The sequence below is a fragment of the Mustela nivalis genome, assembly GCF_964662115.1.
Source record: "Mustela nivalis genome assembly, chromosome: 2".
Classification (NCBI taxonomy): domain Eukaryota; kingdom Metazoa; phylum Chordata; class Mammalia; order Carnivora; family Mustelidae; genus Mustela; species Mustela nivalis.
The window spans coordinates 33,407,163-33,434,256 of NC_139021.1; the positions used below are offsets into that span (position 1 = coordinate 33,407,163).

Genomic DNA, 27,094 nt, shown 5'->3' on the forward strand with positions numbered 1-27,094 from the left:
AATAACCGTATGTCCATTTTGAGCTGAATTTAGAATCACCAAGAGATAAAGCTGTATGAACTCAGCAGCAGTCTATCAGAAGACAGAAATGGTACATCTGAGATAGAGCCCAAGCAGGATCAGAGGGCAAAACAAGCTATATGAGTAGGTAGCACAGATTTCCACATCACCCACCACAATTGCCATCAATGTCTTACCTCCATTTGCATCAACAGCCTTGGGGGGGGGGTACAGCAGCTGAAGGAAGTGACAAGGCCCAAGCTTCATTTACTGAGGGGTTCGCTTGGCTCAGTATGTGGGCACACGGCACAAATGAACCATGGCTGCCTTAAAAACACATAAAGGGGATGGCCTTGAAAGACAGTGGTGAGGAAAAATCATCCTAATGGGTAGATCTATGAGCAATATACCAGGTTATCATTTTATATAGAAGCAGCCTTAGATGAGATTCCTGGGCAATGGTTGATGGCAGGTCAGGATGTGGAAGGAAAGGCTAGAAGATCTGACAAGGAAGTCTGGAGTAGATGTATGAATGGATATGAGGGAGTCAAGATTCAGTATTTCATACAGCATGCTAATGTTCACCAAAAAATCGACCATGGAAGAGGCACTGAACCACCAAGTAGACAGAATAACTACTAGTCGACATTAGCCAACCTGGAAAGGGCACACGGGGCACATGGATAGAATGGCTTGTGGCAGAGATAGAGGCTACGAATGAGCTCAACAAAATGAAGTCCCACTTTCCAAAGCGGATCTAAGCTATTGTGTCTCTGACTGTCCTGTTAATGACAGAGACCAATGTTGTGTTGATATGGCACTATTTATTCCCTGAGGAGAACAAACAACCACTTGGCGCCAACACGACTATATGATCCCTTTGATCCTAGAAGGGCCAGCAATTCATTTTCACAGACATACCAATGCCAATATCCCCAGATAGCAGTCACAAAATCTCAGCCAGCACCACTTTCTGGGCATTAACAGAATGCCTAATTCACAGGCATGAATCCCACTCCACAGTTATTCATCTAGGGAACCTACTTCAAAACAAAGGAGTAAGAGACTGCACCCAACCAAAGGACCCCACTGATCACAGCACATACACAGAAATACACAATCTTCTAGATTACTGGAATGGCCTAATGACATAATGTAAGCACCAGCTCAGATACAATATGGTAAAAGGATGGGGTACCATCCTTTCAAATGATTAAATCCACTAAATCACAAACCTTTGTGTCCAAGGACCTAGAGGGAAAAGCAATGGCTCCACCATTCTTAGTGACCCACTACTTCCCATTACTAAAACTCTGAGCTCTGCAGGGTTGGAAGATTTGGTAGCCAAAAGGGGTGTATATACTCTTGCTAAGGAACACTGCAGAAGTCCTACTGACTCTCACCAAGGTACTTTGAACTTATGTCCAGGGACCAAAAGCATAGAAGAGTGGCCAGCCTCCTGGCAGGAGTACGGACTTTGACCAGAGGCATTTAGGGGGGAGATGGGAAAAATACGTGCAGAACACAGGCAATCTCTTTGGTGTCTGCTGATATTCCCTTGCTCCACTGCAACTGTAAATGGGTATGTATGGAACCCCTATGTTGGGGAGGTTATGATTACCAAAGGTTCAGTCCCCTCAGGAATGAAGGTTTGGGTCATACTATTAGGTAAACCACCAAAACTTGCTAAGCTGATAGCTGAAGATAAGGAAAATTATAAAAAGATGACAGAAGACAGAGAAGATGAGTACTAGTTGTGGCCCTTCAGAGAGAGGGGTTACTGACCATTCAAATTCCCTCTTCTAAAAGAGATGCATGGAAATCATGGAGGAGTTGTTCCCCAAACCTGTAAGAAGTGGATCTGTACGGCACAAGGGGTGCAGCTATAAAGTCCTAGCTGAAGGGTCCCAGCTGCCACTACTGTATTACTATAAGGTCATGCTTCCCCACGGCTGCTCCCTGCCACTGACTGGGCACATGAGGGTAGTAGTGCTGGCCCATTCTTGAATACGGGACTCCTCAGATAAGCAACTTTGGTACCAGGACACCCCATCAGTCTGGCCCAACCTTTCTTAAAACGACACTGCATCCTGAGGCTCCTTGTAGTCCTCCTTTCTTCCTGCTCTCCTGTCACAGGTGTCAAGCCTATGGTCCAGAGAGAAGGCTCTCCCTGCGTACTCCTGCTCCCGCCTCTTAGTCTTTTACAGATAGTTCCTGCCAACAAATCTCTTGCGCATCTAATCCCATTTAGGTATCTGCTTCTTGTAGGACTCAAATTTCACCAAAGTTCATGTTTTTGGATCAGTTTTTGCATACATACATCTTTGAAACCACACCCAAACTAACAGCAGTATAGTGCAAAAACCAACTTGATTCACCTTGCAAATCAAATAAGTAAGGCCTTTAACAAATCACATGAATTAAAAGGTAGATGGTTGACCTCTTCTCCGTCTTAAGAAAAATATGGTGAAATACCCAAGAAAGCATAAATAATACAACAATCATACAGCTTAAGAAAGGAACATCAGTAAGAGTGGAAGTCTCCTGTCTATCCCACCTTATCTTCCTCCAACTCTCCAGATTTTGATCATTCCTGTGCATTTCTTTATATTTTTACTACAAATACATGCATTCTTAACATATATATTTGTGTGTTTTTACAAATCTCTTCTTTCAGTTTTTTATTTAAGTAGTTTCCACAACCAGTGTGGAACTCAATGCCGGGCTTGAACTGATGACCCTGAGTTCAAGACCTGAGCTGCAATCAAGAGTTGGATGCTTAACCAACTAAGCCACCAAGGTACCCCTAAAAATCTCTTCTTTAGTTAAAATTTCCTAAAATTTGGGTTATATATACTCATAATAAAGTTTACTAAACCACAATTTTAAAAAAACCAACACAGAAGTATTTACGATTTACTGAGAATGAAGAGAAATTAGCAGAAAGGGATCAAAGCTACAACACTGAGAAAAAGATGTTTTATTATCTTAACTTGACCATAAATTACAATGATTATTTATAAAAGTTATATAAATGCAACCTGATTATCTTTAAAGTCTCAAAGAGCCAAATACAAATAAAGCACAGAAAATTAAATTAATTAAAAAAAGTTTTAACATAATTCTTCCACACATTATATGTAATCACTGGAAGAATCATTGCAATAATTACCCAAAGTAATACTAAAGGTAACAAAAGAGATGTTTGGTCATAAATGTAAATTCAAATGTAAAGCATATCTACAATAATAGATCAAAGTGTATCTGTAATTTCTAGCAGTAATAAACATGTTAGTTGGCAATACTGTATTCTTCAATGAAATAAGTAAGCAGATCAAAGATAAAATGTTGGATAGTCTTATCAGCCAGGCCATCTTTCAGGACAGTTTTTCAGGGGTACTGTTTTTCAGTTCTACACATGTAACTGAGCTGTTTGTCATTATTCTAGAACCAGTATTTTATTTATACAGTCTGCACATCAAAATATAACAAATAATTATACATCAGGATTGGTAGGAATACCAAGTATTATTTCACAACTGCCACTACGTGTTTCTTCTTCTCTGACACAATTGCCACAGATCCAGGCTTGCTATGTTTGAGACGATTCACCTCCCTAGAAATAAACAAAATACACAAAACATAAGCAAGTTTATGAGAAATCACCTTAACCAAAGAAACCTTTCTTAGAAAAACCAGGGTTTTCTTTCACCAGAAAACTCCTTACTGATAAAGAAAAATGTTTTCAGAAGGAGACTGGGTAAAAAGTAGCTAGAAGTCAAGTTGGTTAATTTAATTGTTTCTTCTCTCATCACATAATAGTGTCCTATTCCAAAGAGAAGAACATTCTACTGGGAAAATGGCAGTGAGCTCTGCTTCAGATTCAAAATTCTATGAGTAAAACTTATGTTTCAAGAAATGGATGCTATGAGTTCTTTGCATTCTTTAACTTGGAAAATATACAATACCTCTTAATTCCAGCTTCATTAGAAAGAATTTTTTAAAACATTATTTACAATACTTTTTTTAGAATGAGCAAAAATGTTTCCTTATTTTGATGGAATTCATTTCTACTGGTTGACCTTTAAACATAATCTCATAAAATAGGTAATGGAAATTCTCAGATAATCACTGTTTCGCCTTCAGGGAAGATTTCAAAAACATCTCTACTGTGCAACAGCACATAAATTACTCCCTTGAAAAGAATGTTTCTGTTTATTTCCGGTGATCTGAGAGGGAAAGTTAGAGAAGGGTACTGAGAGAGAATCAAATGCCCCAAATCATACTTTCGTCGGCGAGCTTCCTTCATGATTCGCTGTTCCTGGATCTGGCTGTAGATAGATTTTGGTAGATGTCGGTGACGAGCAATGCGTTTTATATGAGGATGATGTTGAAATTTCTCCTTCAACTTCTGGTTATAATCTTTGGCTGCTTTTTCTCGTGATGTAAGCTGGAAAAATGCATTTTGATACTTCAGTGAATGGTTTGTTCTTTTCTTCAAATAACAAAGCTAGGAAGCGCAGTTTCTTCCAAAAACTAAACTTCTAGGATATGCGACCAAAAATACCAAAATAATTCTACCTTTAGCAAGGTTACGTGAATCTTATCTCTGCAAACGCTGGGCTGTATGCCTCTAATGTAGATAGATGCCACCACTTAAAATATCAGTCCTGAGGGAGTAGGGCTAAGTGGACTACTGAGTCAGACCTCTGGGCATAAACAGCATAGAAAAAGCACCTAAATCAAGTCCTTGACAGTTTTTCCATAAAAATAACTACTGAAGGGACGCCTGGGTGGCTCAGTTGGTTGGACGACTGCCTTCGGCTCAGGTCATGATCCTGGAGTCCCGGGATCGAGTCCCGCATCGGACTCCCAGCTCCATGGGAAGTCTGCTTCTCTCTCTGACCTTCTCCTTGTTCATGCTCTCTCTCACTGTCTCTCTCTCAAGTAAATTAAAAAAAAAAAAAAAAAAAATCTTTAAAAAAAAAAAATAATAACTACTGAAACAGAAAACAAAAAGTGTTCGGGCGCCTGGGTGGCTCAGTGGGTTAAGCCGCTGCCTTCGGCTCAGGTCATGATCTCAGGGTCCTGGGATCGAGGCCCGCATCGGGCTCTCTGCTCAGCAGGGAGCCTGCTTCCCTCTCTCTCTCTCTCTGTCTGCCTGTCTATTTGTGATCTCTGTCAAATAAATAAATAAAATCTTTAAAAAAATAAAAAGAAAACAAAAAGTGTTCAATTCTGTGATGTCTCGTTTAACAAATATTAAGGATAGGATTTAGAGGAACATATAATGATGAACTGAAACCTACGCATAGTGTGATATTTACCAATCATTAAGCCTAAAATAAAATTGCCTTTAATTACTGTTTATCTTATCTTGATTTTCCTTACTGGGGTTATGTAGCAAATAACTCACACTTAACCTTTTCTCTTTAAACTTAGTATTTGTTGTTGATAAAAACACTCATGTTTGATATGAAATGTTTCATAGCAGAAACATGAGACATTCAGAAAACATCAAAAACAAAAGAAAAACCAACCATAACCTCCAATCCAGAGGTAGCCAGCCAATGATAATATGTGTTCTATCTTCACTGAATCTTCTTTACAGTCTGAAGATTTCTATATATTTTTTTAAGTTAGTGTTTCACTGTATTTGAAATTAAAAGACCTCCCAGGCACTTGAACCCTTTATGTGCCTGATTACTATTCCTTTAACAGAGGAAGCAAGCATTCTCAGTTCTAACTTTTTAGTCTTTAGACCTTCTCTCCTTGTCTCAAGAAAAATACAGAGAATCAAGAAGACTCAAATATTATCAAATATTTTAATTAACAAAGGCCTCTGAAGGTGCCTCTGACATAAAAAAGTAAACCTCAATACAGCCTTGTCTATTTTGCTGCTAACTTATTTTTTATCACAACTATGCCAGTTTGATCAAAATACTTAAGAATATTTCTGGGATGCCTGGGTGGTTCAGTGGATTAAAGCCTCTGCCTTCAGCTCAGGTCATGATCCCAGGGTCCTGGGATTGAGCCCCATATGGGGCTCTCTGCTCAGTGGTGAGCCTGCTTCTCCCCTCTCACTCTGCCTGCCTGCCTCTCTGCATAATTGCGATCTCTCTCTGTCAAATAAATAAATAAAATCTTAAAAAAAAAAACCCAAAAAACAAAATACTTAAGAATATTTCAAATAAATTCTTTACAATATAATATTACCCACTAAATTAGAAACTAGTTTTATGACAATGAAATAAAAAGGGTTCTCTTACCACACCCAATTTTTCAGAAGCATTAGCTTTCCACAGACGAATGTTCATTTCATCAGATCCACACATAATATATTTGCTGTCAGAAGTCCATTTTACACAGATAACATGTTGCATTCTCTTTGTGTGATAGACTTCCCTACAAAAGAGGAATTTAGTAAAAATTAGGATTTTAAAAATTTAATTAATTTTATTACTATTTTTTAAAGATTTTATTTATTTGACAGAGAGACACAGAGAAGAGAGCACAAGCAGGCAGTGCGGCAGGCAGAGGAAGAGGGAAAAGCAGGCTCTCTGCTGCTGAGCAGAGAGCCCAATATGGGGCTCGATCCCAGGACCCTGGGATCATGATCTGAGCTAATGGCAGCCACTTAACCAACTGAGCCACCCATGCACCCCTAAAATTAGGATTTTGATACAGCTTTTCTTTAACCATTGCCCATCAAGTATCAGGATAGCATTTCTGAGTCTTTAAGAGAGTATAAAAGGGAAATTCAAATTAATGCTAACGTACTTTCATTGAACCAGACTAACAAGGTTCTATGCTATGCCCTGGGGAGTTAAAACAAAACAAAACAAAACTCCTGCCCTCAGAGGAATTAGAATCCAATAAGAAAAATAAATATAAACAAACTAAACAAAACCAGATGCCCAGGAAAGTTCACAAAATTACTGAAGGCATATTTATAACACAAACAAAATATGGTGAAGCTAGAGTAATTTTTTAGCAAAAAGAAACTGTCTCCTCCCTCCAAATCAATTCAGATCAATAATCATATTTTTTTTTTCATTTTACTGGAAAATAAAATAAATGTAATAGCTTTCAAAGAGCACATCCTGGTATGTTGATCCTAATGTATGATTTTTGTTTTGGTCGAATTGTTTAAAAAGCTTACTTAATTAAAGTGAGAGTTGATGATTTACATGTGTGAACGGAAAGGGTGGGCTATAGAAGTGTCTGATGAGTTAAGAATCATTTAATAAATGGAGATGTAAAATATCGTACCTATTTGGAAAGGCTGTGAAACACGCTAAGTGAATTCACAGAAGATTCTATATTGGGAAAGTGTTAAAAAGAGCATTAAAAGACAAGTAAAAGGCAAGGTCAGGAAAAATAGAGACTTTTGGAGAAATGAGTTTTCCGTATCTGGGTTAGACAATTCAAAACAGAGACTTGACAGAAAGGAACCAAAGTTGGCCATTTTGCACAGTAGAAGAAAACCCACACATCATGACCAGATCAGAAAGAATTTGGATTTATAAAAATTATCTGAGATACACTCACAAAACTAGTCTTTTACAATGTTTCTAACGGATATGTTTTGAGCTCAAGTGAACATGTAGAGAAACCCAAAGAAAGTTATTTCTAAAAGGGGAAAGATGGTTAGAAAGAACATCCTATTATAATAAAAACTAGATGAGACAGACTGCATTTCTTTCCCCTCTCAATGCTCTGCTTTTACAAGATTCACTTCTCATAATCTCTACCTACTTAAGTGGCCCTTCTTTTCTTTAGCACTATAATGTGTGTATGTATGTATGTATGTAAAAAGATTTTATTTATCTGTCAAAGAGAGAGAAAAAGAGAGTGAGCATAAGCAGGGGAAACAGCAGGGAAAGGCAGGTCCCTCACCAAGCAAGCAGCGTGATGGGGAACTCGATCCTAGGACCCTGGGACCTAGGACCCTAGGACCTAAGCTGAAGGCAGACCTAACCAACTTAGCCACTCAGGCATCCCATGATGAATTTAAAGGACAGGAAATTTGGGATGCCTGGATGGCTCTGTGGGTCAAGTGTCTGCCTTTGGCTCAGGTCATGATATCAGGTTCCCTGGATAGAACCAGGTCCCTGCTCAGTGGGGAGCCTGCTTTTCCCTCTCCCTCTGCAGCTCCCCATGCTTGTGCTTGATCACACTCTCTCCCTCAAATAAATAAATAAATAAATAAAATCTTAAAAAAAAATAAATGATAGGAAAATTCAATCAGGCTTTAACCATTAAAAATAATCTGTTGATATATGAAACCAGTCAAATCCAATGGTTTCTTAACCAAAACAGATCCTCCTTAATTGTAAAGTATGTGAAATTCTTAACTTCTAGATACCTTTATGTATGTTAAAGATTTTAAAAAGCTCACTGAAAGTCATGCTATTAGGAGATACATTTAAAAAACTTAAATTCTTTACTATACAGTCAAAGTACTCCATGTGAATGCAAGTAATTTACTTGTTTGCTTAGTAAATATTGAATGAAATCCCAATAAGCCTAATATCATTTTTTTAAGCTCTCAAATTAGTAACTTCATTGTTTTTCTTTATTATGTTCAGTTAGCCACCATACAGTACATATCCTTAGTTTTGATGTGGTGTTCAACGATTCATTAGTTGCATGTAACACCCAGTCCTCCTTAATACCCATCACCTGGCTACCCCATCCCCCCAAACCCCTCCCCTCTGAAACCCTCAGTTTGTTTCCGGGAGTCCATAGTCTCTAATGGTTTGTCTCCCTCTCTGATTCCCCCCATAATCAGTTTTCCCTCATTTCCCCTATGGTCCTCTATGCTACTTTTTATGTTCCACATACGAGTGAAACCATGTGATAATTACCTTATCACAGTACTACTCTGTTTAACTTATTTCACTTAGCATAATCCCCTCCAGGTCCATCCATGTCGATACAAATGGTGGGTATCCATCCTTTCTGATGGCTGAGTAATATTCCATTGTATATATGTACCACACCTTCTTTATCCATTCCTCTGTTGAAGGGCATCCCAGCTCCTTCCACAGTTTGGCTATTGTGGACATTGCGGCTATGAACATTGGGGTGCATGTACCCCTTCTTCTCACTACATCTGTATCTTTGGGGTAAATAGCTAGTAGTGCAATTGCCGGGTCGTAGGATAGCTCTATTTTTAACTTTTTGAGGAAACTTCATACTATTTTCTAATTTCAAATACTGACTTTACTTCAAAAGTACATGTTACCATTTTAAGGTCTTTCAGAGAAAAACAGTTTAAAAATAAAGATTATTCAAAGCACTAGCTGTGCTATCTGATGTTTGTAATAAACATTACATAAACATTACATAAAAAGCAGACCACAGAACAAACCAGAACTACCTGTTCAGCAGATGAAGGCAAAGATTAGAGGAAATACCACTTGTATCTAAACCCAACAAGTACTATATATCACCACAGTGATTACAAAATCTCTAAATGACATCAGAAGACAACTCCCTGGAAATGGGGCTTAAGAACTCCTTACTTCATACAACTTTGGAAATTACTTGAGCTTTTTAGATAGACCCGTGTTTGGATGCCCACAATAGCTTTGGAATAATTCAGTTTGAACTCAGCTGCGGGTCCTTGAGATGATAGGTGTCCAAACATTTTCAATTCTCTCTTTCTTAGTTCTTTTCCCATTCTTTCTGTCTGCTTATGCATCCTATTAGAAAAGTGCTGTCCTGAATAGGAGAAGATATTTGCAAACGACATATCAGATAAAGGGCTAGTATTCAAAATCTATAAAGAGCTTAGCAAACTCAACACCCAAAGAATAAATAATCCAATCAAGAAATGGGCAAAGGACATGAACAGACATTTCTGCAAAGAAGACATCAAATGGCCAAAAGACTCATGAAAAAGTGCTCCACATCACCTGGCATCAGAGAAATACAAATCAAAATCACAATGAGATACCACCTCACACTAGTCAGAATGGCTAAAATTAACAAGTCAGGAAATGACAGATACTGCCGAGGATGCGGAGAAAGGGGAACACTTCTACACTGTTGGTGGGAATGCAAGCTGGTGCAACCACTCTGGAAAACAGCATGGAGGTTCCTCAAAAAGTTGAAAATAGAGCTACCCTATGACCCAGCAATTGCACTACTGGGTATTTACCCTAAAGATACAAACGCAGTGATCTGAAGGGGCACGTGCACCCAAATGTTTATAGCAGCAATGTCCACAATAGCCAAACTATGGAAAGAACCTAGATGTCCATCAACAGATGAATGGATAAAGAAGATGTGGTATATATACACAATGGAATACTATGCAGCCAACAAAAGAAATGAAATCTTGCCATTTGCGACGACATGGAAGGAATTAGAGGGTACTACGCTTAGCGAAGTAAGTCAATTGGAGAAAGACAACTATCATATGATCTCTCTGATATGAGGAAGTGGAGATGCAACATGGGGGGTTTGGGGTGTAGGAAAAGAATAAATGAAACAAGATGGGATTGGGAGGGAGACAAATAATAAGAGACTCTTAATTTCACAAAACAAACTGAGGGTTGCTGGGGGGAGGGAGGCCAGGAGAAGGGGCATGGGGTTATGGACATCGGGGAGGGTATGTGCTATGGTGAGTGCTGTGAAGTGTGTAAAACTGGTGATTCACAGACCTGTACCCCTGGGGATAAAAATACATTATATGTTTATAAAAAAATAAAAAATTTAATTAAAAAAAAAAAAAGAAAGAGAAAAGTGCTGTCCTACTATGGCAGCTGTGATGCAAAGAAAATAACGGAGGGTCACATTCCCCAAATTCTTAGTATCTTCCAGGGATGTGAGAAGAATGCAAACCAGCAGCCCTGCTGCGGGCCTGACTGAATAATCCCAACAAACCATTCATGACAGTTTGGAGAATATCCAGTAAGTTGTAAAGGAGGCAACAGCCATATGAAACCCAACACCGGGAGTTCTACATGCAGAAAATGGAATGAAGATCAACGTCATCAGAATATTCCAGTCATTATGCTTTTGATTCAAGAAACTTTTTAATGAGATACATAACAATGATGATAATGGCATGCTGATAATCAGTAATACAAGAAAGGTTAGGAATCAGTATGGCTCCCTCTAATCACAGGGTAGGAAGACGCAACTACCATAAATAAAAATACCAAAAAGTTAAAAAAAAAAAGCAGGTTGGCTGGGATGAAAAAAGGTATGGATGAGTTGTCTGACTTTGAGGAGTCACTGAAAGACTTTTTTATTTCTGATATGAGGCTGGGATGAGGGTGAAGAAACTGAGGTGTAGACACAGGGATGACACCTGCACAACCCTGACAACAATGAGGAACTCCTTGAAATTCTGCACCTAAGGCCCCTGACTTAGATGTACCTGAATTCTAGAACAGAACGCCCTCGAGTCAGAAAAAGGACACAATACGAACTTTGAAAATGAACACCACTCAAAAGACTCAAAAAGGTTCAGTACTATAGAAGATAAGCTAGTTTTCAGTACAAGTAGTGACCAAAATTCTCATCACTGCACTAAAATGGTGAGATTTCTCCAGCCTGCTGTAATTACAACACCAAATTTATGTTGTCTAGAGTCATTTTTCCCTTAAGGGAAGGAAGGGTCCCAGAACAACTCTCTACTACCATCATCAAGAGCCAGTCCTCATTAGTGTAGTGCTGAGTATCCCCTGCCTGCCTACTATCAGCAATCTTTATGAAGCTGGGTACACTGCTTTACCAGCTCCACACTGTGGTCCTCTGGCACAGATCATCACCTCCCACTCTCATTATATGTTTTCTGTTCCTTCCTCTCCCAGATTCCACTCACTCCTCTCCTTTCCTTTCCTACCTCTAATCACTGTTACCTTTCACCAAGTCCATCTTTTCCCCAATGAGCTTTTTTTCTTTTTTTTTTTTTTTTTTAAAGATTTTATTTGACAGACAGAAATCACAAGCAGGCAGAGAGGTAGGCACAGAGAGAGCGGGATGCAGGCTCCCTTTCGAGCGGAGAGCCTGATGTGGGGCTCGATCGCAGGACCTTGGGATCATGACCTGAGCCGAAGGCAGAGGCTTTAACCCACTGAGCCACCCAGGCACCCCCCCATTGAGCTTTAATTCCACCACATAAGAGTAGGACAATCAATCAAGTGTATGTATTTATGCATATGAATGCACTGTGTATATATATTTATATGGTATTTTAGAAAGAATATTCATTTATTCTTTTTAAATTTTAATGTCAATACTATTACTATATTTAAATGGAGGTAGTCATATCTTCAAGTGTGAACACCACTATAATACTTTAATTATCTTTTAAAAAAATTTATTTTAAGTAATCTCTATACTCAACATTGGGCTTGAACTCATGACCCAATGGGCTGAGCCAGCCAGGTGTACTAAAAATCATTTTTTATGGGAAAATTTCCCCCAACTTACTTGGTTTTGCTCTGAATATGCTTCTAGGGACAATATAAAGTATTACTAAGGAATAACAAGAGTATGCATAAAAGTGCTCTATAAACCAAAGCACACTATACAAGCAGCAATTATCTTACACAAGAGTTAGGTTTTATAGTCAGCTCATAAAGCAAAAAACCAAGTGCAGTCAAAACTATCCTTAAAACCTTAAAATGCCATAATTCGCTATTAACTAACTCAATACAGCACTATATAATAGAGATGTATAAATATACATTACATTCAGTAATACATAATATGTAGTAAAAGGCCAAGCTCTACAAAGTAACATCTATCTTCACACTAGAATTACACTGGATGTGCTTACAGAATAAGAGACAAATGGAGGACAGGACAGCTGAGTATCCTATCTCCCACTTCTTGGCCATATAACTACTAGTGGAATGGAGGAAGAATGGTCCTCACAATTTAAACTGGTTTTTTATTTTCTCTTTCTTATTTTTGCTTTGAATGTATAAGAGCTGAGTTTGAATAAGGAAAAAAAAAAAAAAAGGTAAAGTATTGTTATTAATTGCTCTTAAACTATATGAGGGAAAACTTTTCTACATTCTTAACATTTTTAAAAATTTTTAAATAATTTTTTAAAGTTTCTATTTTAGAGCAATGAAAATATTATCATGATGAAAATATATCATTATATATTTGTTCAAACCCAAAGAATGCAGAACACAAAGAGTGAACCCTAAAGATAAATTATGGATTTAAGGTGGTGAAGATGTGTCAATGCACATTTATTCTTATTACTAACAAACATACTATTCTGGTGAATGATGTTGATAATGGGTGGAGGGGTAGCAGCTCTCCATGCATTGGGGCAGAGGCCATACAACAAATCTCTGGGAGTGCCTGGGTGGCTCAGTTGGTTAAGCATTTGCCTTTGGCTCAGGTTAAGATCCCAGGGTAGGATCAGGTTCCATACCAGGCTCCGTGCTCAGTGGCGAGCCTGCTTCTCCCTCTACCCTCTGCCACTTCCCCTGCTTGTACTCTCATGCTCTCTCTCAAATGAATAAATAAAATCTCAAAAAAAACAAAATGTTACCTTCCTCTCAATTTAGTAGTAACCTAAAAATGCTCTAAAAAATTAAGTCTTGGGGCGCCTGGGTAGCTCACTGGGTTAAAGCCTCTGCCTTTGGCTCAGGTCATGATCCCAGGGGCCTAGGATAGAGCCCCGCATCGGGCTCTCTGCTCAGCAGGGAGCCTGCCTCCTCCTCTCTCTCTCTCTCTGCCTGCCTCTCTGTCTACTTGTGGTCTCTGTCAAATAAATAAGTAAAATCTTAAAAAAAAAAATTAAGTCTTAAAAAAGAGTGTACTATAAACACTTAAAAACAACTCTGAAATAAAGGCAAACACTAAGATTTCTAATTATATAAAGGTAGTTTCCTACTCAGAGAAAGAAACTGCCCAGTAGGCTCACGTTTTGCCCATAGATGACACCGTGGAATTTGGTATCCTAAGTATGTGAGTCCCCCATATACACATAACCAAACCACCTTTCAAAAAAGGTAAATGATGATCAAGATAAGAAAAAATAGTTTACTGGTAGTCACATACCTGCTTCTACTTTTGTCCACAGGAAAGATACGAATAGATTTATCAAAACTGGCGGACACAAACTCTTTCCCAGTGGGAGAATAATCCACATCAAGCACTGCAGACACGTGATCCATATGTACCATTACAGGAGTGTCCAGCGCACGCATATCAAATGTATACAAGCTGTAAAAGAATGTTTGATTACTCCATATAAATTCTTATAAAGAAACAATGCAGTACTAAGAGACAATAAGGAAATTAAGACCATTGGCTAAATCATGCACACCTAAATATATAGCTTTTTTACACAGCAGCTAAGGGATAGGGAAAAATATTACCAGTTTTTATTATTCCTAAAGATTACATTTACACACTTTAATCCTCATAAACATAAATCTCATTGCAGAAAATGTAATGCTTTCAAAAAAGTACAGAGTACAAAACTTACCTTTAATTCCACCACCTAGAGGAACAACAGGTAGTGCAGTATAATTACTTCTAATTTTTTCACTACACTAATATTTAGATATATACTAACAAAATTGGTAATACTGTATAAAGTTCTATATTCTGATATTTTATGTAGCATATTGTAAACATTTATGGTTGCATATTTAAATGAGTTAAAATAATTTATACTTAAAATTTTAAATATATTTATTTATAATTTAATAAAAAATTTCCAACTTTCAATTTTAAGTAATTCTTGAATTAAATTCCAGCATTAGAATTTCTGAAATTCAATCTGTAACTGAATGGGACAGATTCAATTAAATCTGGACAAATTCCTACAAGTAAGTTACTAAGTCCAAAAGCATGAGAACTTTTAAGGTTTCGTATGGTTGACAAGTCATTTCCAATAAAGTTCCACTCCTGTCAGTGATATATAAAAGTGACTATGGCTTTTCAAAGGGCATATTAAAATTAGAAAGCTATACTTTTTGCACAGCTGGTAAAATAAAAAAAAAATGAATTCATGATTTTCAAGATTTAAAGATCCTTTACGAACAGCTAAAAGAATAATGCTTCAGATGAACCAATGCACACAAGGACAACAGTAACACAGCATTACTGTATTCAAGTTCCTAATATTAAACACTTCAAAATGCTAAGATTATTGAGAAGTTTGAGAAGAAACCAGGTATCTACATAACTTCAAAGTATCTCTCCAAAGATTTGTGTTAATTACCAAAGGAAAAAAAATAGTAACTATAGTGCAGAAACTTGGCAGATACTATCTTAACTACGTTATTGAGATTAAAACCACCAATAATAAGACAAAGTGACATCATGTACCCCTGAAGTGATGAACCAAGAAGGGCACATCAGTTTTGAGGTATTCTTGCAAAAATTGCATAATCTCAATCTAATAATAAGAAAACATCAGGTCAGCCCAAATTAAGAGCAGTCTACAAGATAAACTAACAAGTAAATCCTTTCCAAAAGGACTAAGGTCATCAAAGACAAGGGATGATTGAGGAACAGTCACACACTGAGCAGACTAGGAGACATGACAATTAAATGCAACGCAGAGTCCTGTGTTAGATTCTAGAAGAGACCAAAAAATATTAACGGAAAGACTGGTGATGGAATAAAGTCTGTATTTAGTTAACCGATGTCAAAGGCACTGTACCCACGTTAATCTCTTGTTTTTGCTAACTGAACTATAGCTACATTAAGATGTTAACCTTAGAGGAAGCTGGCTGGTAGGTATTATTTTTGCGTCTTTTCAATAAGCCTCAAATCTCAGATTTCCCAGGGAGGGAGACAAACCATAAGAGACCCTTAATCTCAGGAAACAAACAGTGTTGCTGGGGGGTGAGAAGGGGGAAGGGACAGGGTGGCTGGGTTATGGACTTTGGGGAGGGTATGTGCTATGGTGAGTGCTGTGAATTGTGTAAGACTGATGATTCACAGACCTGTACACCAGAAGGAAATAATACATTATATGTTAATTTTTAAAAAATTAACAAAAAATTCCACCTAAGTAAAAAATGTAAGACTTCTAAGTCTTCTAAGTTACCTTTACATGGAGTCTATACATGTTAAGGTAAGACTTGAAATTTTATTTTTCCTTTTGTCTTACTAAAGTTAATAGTGATGCTGATAACATGACTATATGAGTATCATCAGTGAAGAACTACACATTTTTTTTTTAAAGATTTTATTTATTTATCAGAGAGAGAGAGGGAGAGAGTGAGCACAGGCAGACAGAATGGCAGGCAGAGGCAGAGGAAGAAGCAGTCTCCCTGCTGAGCAAGGAGCCCGATGTGGGACTCGATCCCAGGACGCCGGGATCATGACCCGAGCCAAAGGCAGCTGCTTAACCAACTGAGCCACCAGGAGTCCCAGAACTACACATTTGGTAGGCAAATATTTTTAGTTTCTATTAAAACATGTATGGTTCAGTCACTATATGGCATAGAGATCAGACAACTTTTTCCCGAAAGGCCACATAATAAATATTTTTAGCTTTGTGGGCCACATGGTCTCTGTTGCAACCACTCAACTCAGACATGATAGCACAAAAGCAGCCATATTCAATATATAAATGAGTATCATTATAATCCAATAACTATTTACAAAAACAGGCAGTAGACAGGATTTGGCCCATGGGTCGTAGTTTACTGTCTCTGGTCTACTGAGAATATTTTTCTAAGACACTCTTCTCCAGTTTGGAAGATACATTTATTTTAGAGACAGAAGTGACAATTTTCTATCTTATATTTGAAGGAATACTATCTAGGAAAACGTATTTCATTAGCAAAATTTATTCAGTTGAGCCACTTCACATAGAACCAAATAAGTTTTCTGGGTTTTGTTTTGTTTTTGACAGACAGAGATCACAGGTAGGCAGAGAGGCAGGCAGAGAGAGAGAGAGAGGAGGAAGCAGGCTCCCCGATGAGCAGAGAGCCCAATGCAGGGCTTGATCCCAGGACCCTGCGATCATGACCTGAGCCGAAGGCAGAGGCTTAACCTACTGAGCGACCCAGGTGCCCCTAGAACCAAATAAGTTTTAAAAAGAAGAAAACTTACTTGTAATCTTCATTTGCTGCAGTAAAAACGAAAGCTTCCATAGGGTTCCAACAAATTGTATTTGTTCTCATATCTAAGATGACCTGAGAAAGGAAGAAGACAGTAACCCATCACCGTGAAATCAATTCCCTCTCAAATGAATTAAGTCTCCCACTTCACATCCTTTCTTTTTTAACTGATTTAAACACATATTTAGTAAACACCTATTATGTGCACAGTACTCAGGTTGGTGCAAGAGGAAAAGAAATCAATCACTAATTGTTTCCGGAGCACACAGGCTAAACAGTAAAGACTGAAAAATACAAAAACGCTTAATAAATGGTCCCTCAACTTTGAATAACTTATCGTTTAGTCAGAAAAATGAGATATATGTAAGAGAAGTTAAAATATAATAAAAACAGTAAATGATTAAGTATCAAATTGGGGGCAAAATAAATGGTGATTTTAGGGTTAAAGAAAAAAGATTTTAAAAAGACAAGCATGATTTGAGCCGATCTGGGATGGACCAGCCTATCTGTGTTTCTCAGCCAAGAACACTACTGGCATTTCGAGTAGGATAATCTTTTGCTATGAACATCCACTGTAAATGTTTAGCCTCTCAGGCACATGTCCACTAAAGGCCAGTCTCTAAAATGCCCCTCTCACATTTCTAAAAATATACCCCTGGTTGAAAACTAATAAGAGTAGGAGAGAAAGGACAGAAAAAACAATGATAGCCTACTATATAGAATAAAGAAATGAAAGAAAACAGGACCTCTGCCTCCACCAAGGTGACCTGCATGTGACAAACCTTATTTAAATGTTATCTCACTAACTGAAACGAATAGATCAATGGAATGCAAACTGGGACCAGATATGGAGGGCCTTGAAAGCCAGGCTATAGTTCTTTTCTTCAACCAAAAGTAACGGAGCACCATTAAAAACAGAAAATGTAAGGGCAGATGGGCCAGAAACTACTATCTATTAAACTAGATTTCATCTTAGTATTCTGCTAATAAAAGATAAAATATCACGTTTTATTCTCACCAATGTGCTGGAAAATAATTATTAATATCATCATTTTATAGGAGAAACACAGATCAAGTTACCTGCTTAAGGCCTAACACCAAAGTTTATGCAAAATCTGCCCACTAGACCACGTGAATGAGTGAAAGGATTAAAGTGGTACTTAGGAAAGATCATCATTTTTATGCAGTTCAAATCTCAATGAATATACTTTACTTCTAATATTTCTGAATTTATTACATGTAGTAAAAATAGTTTAGGAACAACAAAAGTATTAAAAGCATTTCTTTCACATGTGGACTATCACAACAGACCTATAACACATGAATGATGTCTAGGTCCTTCTGCATTCTTGAGTTTGAGCACTTGACTTCAACTTTATACCCTTTTACTTATAATGGCACTCCTCTCTTTACTGACAATATGTCTGTCCCTCTGTAGAGTCAGCTTAAGGTTGTTTCAGGTTTGGTATCTAAGTCCTGGAATGACTGCCTTAAAACTGCTAGGGAAATGAGTCACCTTGAACAAGACAGTGCTTATCTAAACACAACCTAGTCAACTAGTATCCATCAGCATGTAATTAAACAAATAAAGCTTGTTAGGTGAATCCATTACAAAACATTCTGGAACAGAATCCTGTATGTGTCATATGAAAACCATGGGGTGTGAAGTAATGGGATGCAATACTTAGAACTCTGAGCTCAGTAAGTACCAATTTCAGTGCCTAAAATTTACTGACATTATAGAAGATACAAAGTTGACTAGGATACAGAACTTAGTAAAAACTTAAGGGTCCCTAAAAAGCAACAAGATGAGAGAATGCCATTATAATTACTGTGGCTTCTAAGAACAAGCCTATGAAAAAATTTAATTCTGAAAAAAAAAAAATTGTTTCACATTTTTTGGTCACTCATCTCATCAAGGAATGCATTAACAATTGTACAAAGCAGAAAACAAACTGAAACTCACCTTTTTCAGAGGAGTAGCTTGCCTCATATCATATAGTACTATATTCCTGTCAGAAGCACAACTTCCCAAGAGAAATGTCTAAAAATAACAATCAGCAGTTAAAGGCCAGGCTTGGCAGCAAACCCTGTCCATTCAACGAACAAATGATTCAATTACCCTTAATATTTAAGATACAAAGTTGTAATATCGAAGTCCATTTTTAAGATAGAACAATGAATCACTCATAACTTCAGCAACCTAAGTTATTTTCATTGCTAAATGTGTATTTTACATGCCAGTGATGGGAGTGTTCAGATAATTCGGTGTTCTTTTTATAACAGAACAGATTTTATTTATCCATTCTTTTAAAAAAATTATTTATTTATTTATTTGAGAGACAGAGTGAGAGAACACAAGCAGGACCAGGGGCAAATGGAGAAGCAGACTCCCCACTGAACAGGGAGCCAGACATAGGACTCAATCCCAGGATACCGGCATCACGACCTGAGCCAAAGGTAGACACTCAACTGCTGAGCTACCCCGGGGCCCCTATTTATCCATTCTTCAATTTAAACCTATTTCCTAGTTTTCAGTAGAATCACTAACACTTCAACAAACATTTTCATAAACTCAACTCTTCTTTTAAGAGTTGATAAAATTTCAGTAGTGAATTACTGAGTCAAAAGAATTAACAAGTTTATGGCTTTTGATATTTAGGACTAATTGTTTTCCAAGGAGCTGTATCAATATACACTGCAGTGTGGAAATACATCAATTTTACTGCAACCAGGAAGCATTACGTAGTGGCATTTAAAAGTTCATGTCTGTACAGCAATATTTCCTAATCATATAAACTATTGCTTTTTAATAGTTAAACATTTCCTCACGTTCACTAACTCTGTATAAACTAAACCTGTTCTTTGTCCAACTGTTTAATTGCTGCATATATAAACTAATCTTCAAAGTTATCAAGAGATTATCATGTTAGATGGAATAAGAGAATATCCTGATAGGTAAGTTTTACACTCTCAGAGACTCAAAGTTAGTAAAAGTGAAAAAAGGTCAAGTAGCAGGGTATAAAATTGTTTGTATCAAGTATTGAAACATGAGATGCTGCAGTTCGATGTGAATTTGGCCTTGTGGTGCTACTGAGAGGTCAAACGGTCAGAAGGCACCCTTCCTGCCCCCCAGCATATCCTACCTGCAAGTCCTTAGTTTACTTATAAGTTAGTTATAATGCTCAAGAGGCTGATATAACCCTTGGCTTTACATGAGGACAAGCCCCCTACCGAGGAGCAGGGCCTGAGTCCCGCCAGGCCTCCTCACTCATGGTTTCTGACACCCATAACTCCTGGCTTCTGCCTATCACTACCTACTGCAGGTGCAGGAAGAAGAGTTATCTACTACATAGCCCTAGGGCCAGCTAACTCCTACTGTATGTGTGTACACAGTTCAAATAAAACATCAAAAAGCTAATGCTACAATCATGATCTCTTCTCTAGTCCTTTCCCAAACCTTCCTTTTTGGAGCGCCTGGGTGATTCAGTTAAGTGTCTGCCTTTGGCTCAGGTCATGATCCCAGGTCCTCGGATTGAACCAGCCAGGCCCCCCTGCTCAGTGGGAAATAAGCTTCTCCCTCTCTTTCCCTCTACCCCCATCGCCCATTGTTCCTTCTCTCGCTGCCAAATAATAAATAAAATCTTTAGAAAAAAACAAGAACAGGGCGCCTGGGTGGCTCAGTGGGTTAAGCCGCTGCCTTCGGCTCAGGTCATGATCTCAGGGTCCTGGGATCGAGGCCCGCATCAGGCTCAGCAGGGAGCCTGCTTCCCTCTCTCTCTCTCTGCCTGCCTCTCCGTCTACTTGTGATTTCTGTCTGTCAAATAAATAAATAAAATCTTAAAAAAAAAAAAAAGAACAAAAAAAAAAAAACCCCAAACCTTCCTTTTTTAATCACTTCCTCTGAGACTTTCCCCTAATTAGTGACTCCTCTAAATCTTTCTTGGTTTCTCATTATGCCACCTCAAAGTCTGACTAGGTTCCATTTCTAAAAATAAAGATTTTAATCTGAGCAAAAAATTCTACCTAGAGTGAAGGCCGACTTTTACACTTTAAAATGTGGCAATGCTCAGCATAAAACTTCTGGCTTTACCAAAATTGTAGGCTTCAATATTTTAACAGAAAATTAATTATTAATGATTAGAGGAAACAAATACACTCCATTTGTTCACAGCAACATGCCCTTCCCATTAAGTTTAATATAGGATAAGAGACATGCACACCATTTGCTTTTACCACTCAAGTTCATGAGGGTAATAAAAAAGAAAAAATAAAAACCCACACAGCTGAACAAATACAGTTCTTACACAGGCAAGTCTGAAAAACATGGTCACTAGGTCATCACTAATAACAATTATGATTTTTGGAATTAACTATCAGCTCTTCTGACATAGGTGTTCACCAAAATAGAGAAGCAAAATACTGCTTACCCCTCAGAGGAGGAATCAATATCTCTCTGCTCTGTTTATTTTTTTTTTAATAGTAATAACATCATCCTAAATTTGGGTAGCATCTTTAAAAAATATTCACATAAAATTTAATCACAGTTTATCCTCATGACAACCATATAAAGTACACTGGAAAATATATTTAATCTCATTTTAAAAATAAAGAAGCAAATATAGAAAAAAAGTGTGACTTGTATAAGGTCACTGACAAGGTACCCTGGCAGGAAATACAGTTCCAGTTTAGCTCCACACCAAGTAGGACACAAAATGTTCCTACAAATTGCTAGTGTTTGTAGCCTGCTTCTGCCAAGGGTCACCTTGGCCTGGCTCTGTAAAGCTGGCTTGCACCCCACCCCCCACCATGCTGTATCTCACTTCTACAACCAAAAAGGTGATGTAGGATGGAGTGAGGAAGATACAGAACAGATAGAAACACTAGACCAAGGTCAGCAATCTTTTTCTGTAAAGGACCAAAAAGTAAATACTTTAGACTTTGTTGGCCATTCTGCTCTCACAGCACAATATATAAATAACAGGGTATGGTTATGTTCTAGTAAAAATGCGATCTATAAAAACAGGCAGTGGACTCACAAACCAGTTTTCCAAATCCTGCTCTTGACCATAGCCCCTCCAGAAGTGTTCAGGTAGGATATGCTGGGGGGCAGGAAGGGTGCCCTCTGACTCTCTGATCTCTCAGCAGCACCACAAGGCCAAACTCACATAAAACTGCAATATCTCATGTTCCAAAACTTCATATAAACAATTTTATACCCTGCTACTTTGACTTAACTTTATCCCTTTTATCCCTTGAGTCTCTGAGAGTACAAAACTTTCGTATCAGGATAATCTCTGATACCACCTGACATGATAATCTCATAACTTTGAAGATTAGTTTATACATGCAGTAATTTCCTTTTCTTTCTCCAGGAAAAGGTATTTCTACTGAGCCTTTTGGACAATGAGTTCATCTATTGTTATGTATTCAGAAATAGCTCAGGGAAAGGTCTTAAGTTCAAGGGCTAGTTAAGCATTTAGGGCAGCCTCCTTTCCTAAATTCAGACCTCTATAAACAATAAGTAGAGTTAAATCACCAACTCTTCCCTCAGACCTCAAAGGATGTAGGATCACCATATCAGACATCTGACCAAAGAAAAATATAACTATCACCATCCAGCATAGTACTAATTGTGCATATTATTATTATAAATTATTAGTGCCCTTGTCACTTACAAATAATTAATTCTCAATGCCTCTTCTTACCTCAAAGAGAGTTAAGAAATTAACATTTTCCCTAATATACAGTGATGTAATCTATGGAACATGAGCACCAAAGGCATGAGTAAACTATCATTTTACTGACATTTTACTTATGTGAAGGCACGGTACACCATTTGCTTGAATTCTACTCCTATGAGCACATGCACACAACCTTCATCTAAAGATATATTACACTGATATATGGGACTAAACTGTGGGCAAACATGTTGAGATCTGACCAAAGGTAACAGAACTCAGATATAATCTGGAAAACTAACCAAATGCCGGAAGCCCATTAAAATTTAAACACAATTCTTATAGCATACAAAGTTTCCTAAACAGAGTTGAAATTATTAAATAAAGAAACAGCAAGCAGAACTATTTCAAAAAGCAACATTACCTCAATTGGGTTAAATTTAACACTACTTATGCTGTCGAATCCCCAGGTCATTGAACAGATAGGACTTGTTCTTTGTTCATCCCAAATGTCTACTTGCTGTCCACATGTGGCAAAAACAGCTTCTTTCCAGTGATGATCAATTCCTGTATACACTGTCTTTAAGAGCAAAGATGTTGTTATAGATGGGTCTTTTTATCATTAATATTTCAAATCTATATATTTTAAATATATTTACCCACACTTTCATCTTTTTAAAGAAAATCCCTGTTTAGAAAGAAATTCAGTAGAGCATATGACTCTATCTCAGGGTTGGGAGTTCAAGCCCCACATTGGGCATGGAACCCACTTAAAATAAAAATTGAAAAAAACCTGGCAAGGGTGGATGCTAACATTGTTAAAATCAATAAAATCTTATAAATTTTGAATTATCCACTTAAAAGATGAGAATGATCTATTCAGGGCAGATTAAAATCTGTCTTTATACTATGTGGTAAAAAATGTTTGCAAAGCAAATTAAAGGGAAATATTTAGCCAACACTTTACGCTTTTAAGAACTCTTACCAGCATCTGCAGGCTTCCAATTATTTTCTATTCATGAAAGCAAATCTGACAAACTTTACAGTAAGAATTAATCCCCATTACCACAGATACAGGGGTAAGATGAAATATTTCAAAAACATTTGGAACTCCTAGAGAGAAGGCATTTTCAAGAATGAAACCAATTTTGTTTCAGAATTAATGCCTAATTTTTTTACCAGTTGCAAATTATTTCCATCTAATACTCATGTCCCACCTCCATGTGCCTTTAAAAAATTTAAAATTTCTTGAAATCTGAAAAGCAGAACTTAAATATATACCAGCAATAATACTAAAATGACAAGCCGATTTTACAAATGTATATATTTAAAGATTAAATCTAACTTTAGAAGTTCCCTTAATATCAAAATGTAAGCATTATGAAACATGGACAGGCCATATGATCTGAATTACACTTAAGCTATAACTAAACCATATCATTTGATTTACAGAATAATATTCTAAGAAATGTAAATGAGATTTATACAAAAAGTATATTATAATACCTCTTCATTGCCTAAGGGGTTCTTCCAAGTAAGAAATTCTGAGCTTTGTGTAAGATCTATGATAATATAAATCAGAGAGAAGCCGAAGCATTATTTTTCTTAGATTTCTTCCCATGGACTTGCCATAGGAAATGTTTCATTGCATCTTCCAGGTAAACACAGAACCTGAACCCAATACAGTGAACACCAAAGACCCATTCAAATTCTTTAGCTGCAAAGGACCTTAACTGTATTAAATATTGCTTAAAATAGGTCAATTATTGCAGCCTAAAGTCTCATTTACATCTTTTATTTTTTAATTAAATTTCTGAAATAATTTTAAGAGAAGAATTTTAATAGACAAAGTATAGGTCAATTTATTTCTGTACCTTTCCTAATATTGTATGTAATGGTTCTTCCTCTTCTCCGTAACCCGGTCCATCCATTTTCCATTGCTTCACAGTTTTGTCATCGCCAACCTTGAAACATTAATGATTCAGGTAATAATGAACTACTCTTATTAACTGTAAACTTGATAACATATATGTCAAATTATAAATACCTCGTGTTTAAAAAAATAATGTCCCAAATCCTTCCAGTACTGTATTTGTTGATGCATTTTACGTCCCACATGTTACAGTAAAGATTTGTGACAAATACACAGTGTAGATAAAATTCAAAATAAGACAGGGGCGCCTGGGTGGCTCAGTGGGTTAAGCCTCTGCTTTCGGCTAAGGTCATGATCCCAGGGTCCTGGGATCGAGCCCCGCACCTGGCTCTCTGCTTGGCTGGGAGCCTGCTTCCCTTCCTCTCTCTGCCTGTCCCTCTGCCTACTTGTGATCTCTGTCAAATAAATAAAATTTTAAAAAAATAAAAATAAAAAAATAAATAAAAATAAGACAATGTAAGTAGAGCACAAGGAGAATAGAAACAAAGTTAGGTCATAAATATGGCAAAAAACTGCATACTGTGATAAGGATGGCATTTCAAATAAGGAAGAAAAGTGGATTGTAATAAAATGGTATTACAGTATCAGGTTAGTCATTTAAAAAGTTTGAAGCAATCTGACACTTGATATTAATATAAAATTCCATATAATTTTAAAGGTAAAAAATTAAATACAAAACATAAAAATAGTAGACAGAAGTCATTCTTATAATCTCGCCATGGGTAAAGCCCTTCTTTGCATGACAGAAGACTCCAAAACTATTAAGTCAGTGGTTTTCAAACTGTGAAATGCAGACCTCTGAAGGATCCTGAGAATTTTTCAGGGATCCATGAGGTCAAAACGATTTCCATAATGTTTTAAAGACATCATTTGTCTTTTCACTGAACGGACAGTTGTGCAGATAGTGAAAAAGCCATGGCCCAAATGAAGGCAAGGTAACAAACAATGGTAATTTAGACTTGTGCATGTAGCAGATTCATTCAAGGTATTATGGGAAATAAGCTACAAAACAGAATGCACAATATAACTTAGTTTAGGGTTAAAAACACAAAATAATCACATACAGGGTGTGAACAACTCTATATATACACCAAACTACTAGTTTTTTTTTTTTTTTTTTAAAGATTTTATTTATTTATTTGACAGAGAGAGATTACAAGTAGGCAGAGAGGCAGGCAGAGAGAGGGGAAGAGAAGCAGGCCCCCTGCTGAGCAGAGAGCCAGATGTGGGACTCAATCCCAGGACCCTGAGATCATGACCTGAGCCGAAGGCAGTGGCTTAACCCACTGAGCCACCCAGGCGCCCCAAACTACTAGTTTTTAACTGAAAACTAGAATGAATGTAAAAACCTAGAAAGTATTATGTATAGAAAGATTATGTATAATATGAATGTAAAAACCTAGAAAGTTTTATGTATAGAAAGATTATGTATAATATGAATGTAAAAACTTTCTAGGTTTTTACATTCATATTATACATAATCTATATCTACTTTCTAAATAAAAATATTAACAAAAATATATATTTATCTAGGACAGAAGTATAAATTTAGTTTTTCTTATAGCAAATTCAAAGAGGGAAATCCTTCCTGCAAAACAATCCATAGAGCCCATGATATTAGAACAGGTAAGTGATTAGGGAAGAAGTTTTGGTACTAAGGTCAGACAGGAATTTCTTTTGTTGAGGAATTGAGGATGCAGTTTAGGTACAGAGGTCTTTGCTAATCTGGCTTGACCCACTGGAATTTTAGCATTTATGGAAGACAGGATAAAACTGTCATTGAGAACATCTACCCCAAAGACTGCTGCTTTCGATCAAGCTTCTACTATCTGCAAACTCAAAACTGAATTCCTTTGTAATTGACTATGCTACTCTATACAGCCTGTTGAGTATAAGCCTCAGCAGATCATCAATCCTGAGAAAGGTTTAACATTTTGTAGAAATGAGGAGCCAAGCAATATATGCCTGGCCGGCATATCTTATCTCAAGGCTGAGTAAGCTGAAGAAAGACCTGTTGGTGCCACAAATTGAGATACAGTAAATATTATTAAATTTAGCTAATAAAGATTCATCTTTTGCAACATTGTGTACTGAACATTTTTTGAAACATGAAGTCCTAAAATTCGGCCAACAAGTAGTTTTCACATGTCTTATCTGAAGAAAGGAAGTGAATAGTGAATATGAAATGTTTTTCTGACTTTTTTCATTTTAAGCATTAAAAAAAAAAAAAACAGCCAGTAAATCCTCTGCCTGGGATATTAAACTAATCAATATACCCCAAAGAATAACCAACTGGAAGTGTAGTTAAAGTCAGTCTGCTCCAACTCCCCACCCAATTCCTTCTACAACATACTGTATACAGGGTGATGAAGCTTGTTTAAACCCCTTTTCTGGGGCACCTGTGTGGC

The 27,094-nt window shown here is 37.1% G+C and overlaps 1 protein-coding gene across 1 annotated transcript in view; it reads right to left on the minus strand.

Annotated features, from left to right (window-relative positions):
- Positions 1 to 2,957: 2,957 nt before the first annotated feature.
- Positions 2,958 to 27,094, minus strand: part of DCAF13 (DDB1 and CUL4 associated factor 13) — a 30,757-nt gene continuing 6,620 nt past the window's right edge. The window contains exons 4-11 of the mRNA XM_082720050.1: positions 24,628 to 24,717; positions 23,178 to 23,333; positions 19,039 to 19,116; positions 17,065 to 17,147; positions 14,047 to 14,211; positions 6,270 to 6,405; positions 4,287 to 4,450; positions 2,958 to 3,616 (exon numbers count right to left, since the gene is read on the minus strand). Coding sequence (XP_082576176.1) covers positions 3,529 to 3,616; positions 4,287 to 4,450; positions 6,270 to 6,405; positions 14,047 to 14,211; positions 17,065 to 17,147; positions 19,039 to 19,116; positions 23,178 to 23,333; positions 24,628 to 24,717 — 960 coding nt within the window. The 3' untranslated portion in view covers positions 2,958 to 3,528. The remainder of the gene's footprint in view (positions 3,617 to 4,286; positions 4,451 to 6,269; positions 6,406 to 14,046; positions 14,212 to 17,064; positions 17,148 to 19,038; positions 19,117 to 23,177; positions 23,334 to 24,627; positions 24,718 to 27,094) is intronic.